This window comes from Sinocyclocheilus rhinocerous, unplaced genomic scaffold (assembly GCF_001515625.1).
Source record: "Sinocyclocheilus rhinocerous isolate Xijiao unplaced genomic scaffold, SAMN03320098_v1.1 C35651262, whole genome shotgun sequence".
NCBI lineage: Eukaryota > Metazoa > Chordata > Actinopteri > Cypriniformes > Cyprinidae > Sinocyclocheilus > Sinocyclocheilus rhinocerous.
In genome coordinates this window covers 1-566 of record NW_015758886.1, presented here as the reverse complement: position 1 = coordinate 566, position 566 = coordinate 1, and the positions used below count along the sequence as shown (strand labels likewise).

Below are 566 nucleotides of genomic sequence, written 5' to 3'. Positions count from 1 at the left end.
GAACAACAGGCCAGGACTCAATCCCAGAGCTGTAACTACACTGGATGGACGACAGATTGATTATTATGACAGTGAGATAAAAATGCTGATTCCCAAACAGGACTGGATGAAAGATTATGCATCTACAGACCTGTGGAAAGAAGACACTGAGATCAGAGAACGAGTGCAGCAGATCTACAAAAACAATATTCATGTATTAATGAAGCGATTCAATCAGGCACATGGCGAGTAACAATACTTCATACTACATTTTGAATGTAAAAAGATTCTCTTTTTTTCAGATGGATTTGAATTTTTTTCTCTTCCTCAGGTGTTCATGTGTATCAGAGGGTGTATGGATGTGGTTGGGATGATGAGACTGGAGACTTCGATGGGTTTGATCAGCACGGTTATGATGGAAATGATTTAATCACACTGGACGTGAAGAAGTTCAGATACATCTCAGCTGTACCGCAGGGATTCATCACAGTGCAGAAGTGGAACAATGACAGAGAACAAGTTGAATCACTAACACAATACTACAGACATGAGTGTGTTTACTGGTTAAAACATTTCTTGACGTTAGG

The 566-nt window shown here is 39.8% G+C and overlaps 1 protein-coding gene across 1 annotated transcript; it reads left to right on the top strand.

Moving 5' to 3' along the window:
- Positions 1 to 7: 7 nt before the first annotated feature.
- LOC107735015 (class I histocompatibility antigen, F10 alpha chain-like) lies at positions 8 to 560 on the top strand (the record flags this gene model as incomplete). Its single annotated transcript, XM_016546850.1, has 2 exons — positions 8 to 224; positions 311 to 560. Coding segments are annotated over 2 exons (467 nt in total), but the record flags the coding sequence as incomplete, so codon positions are not given.
- Positions 561 to 566: the final 6 nt, after the last annotated feature.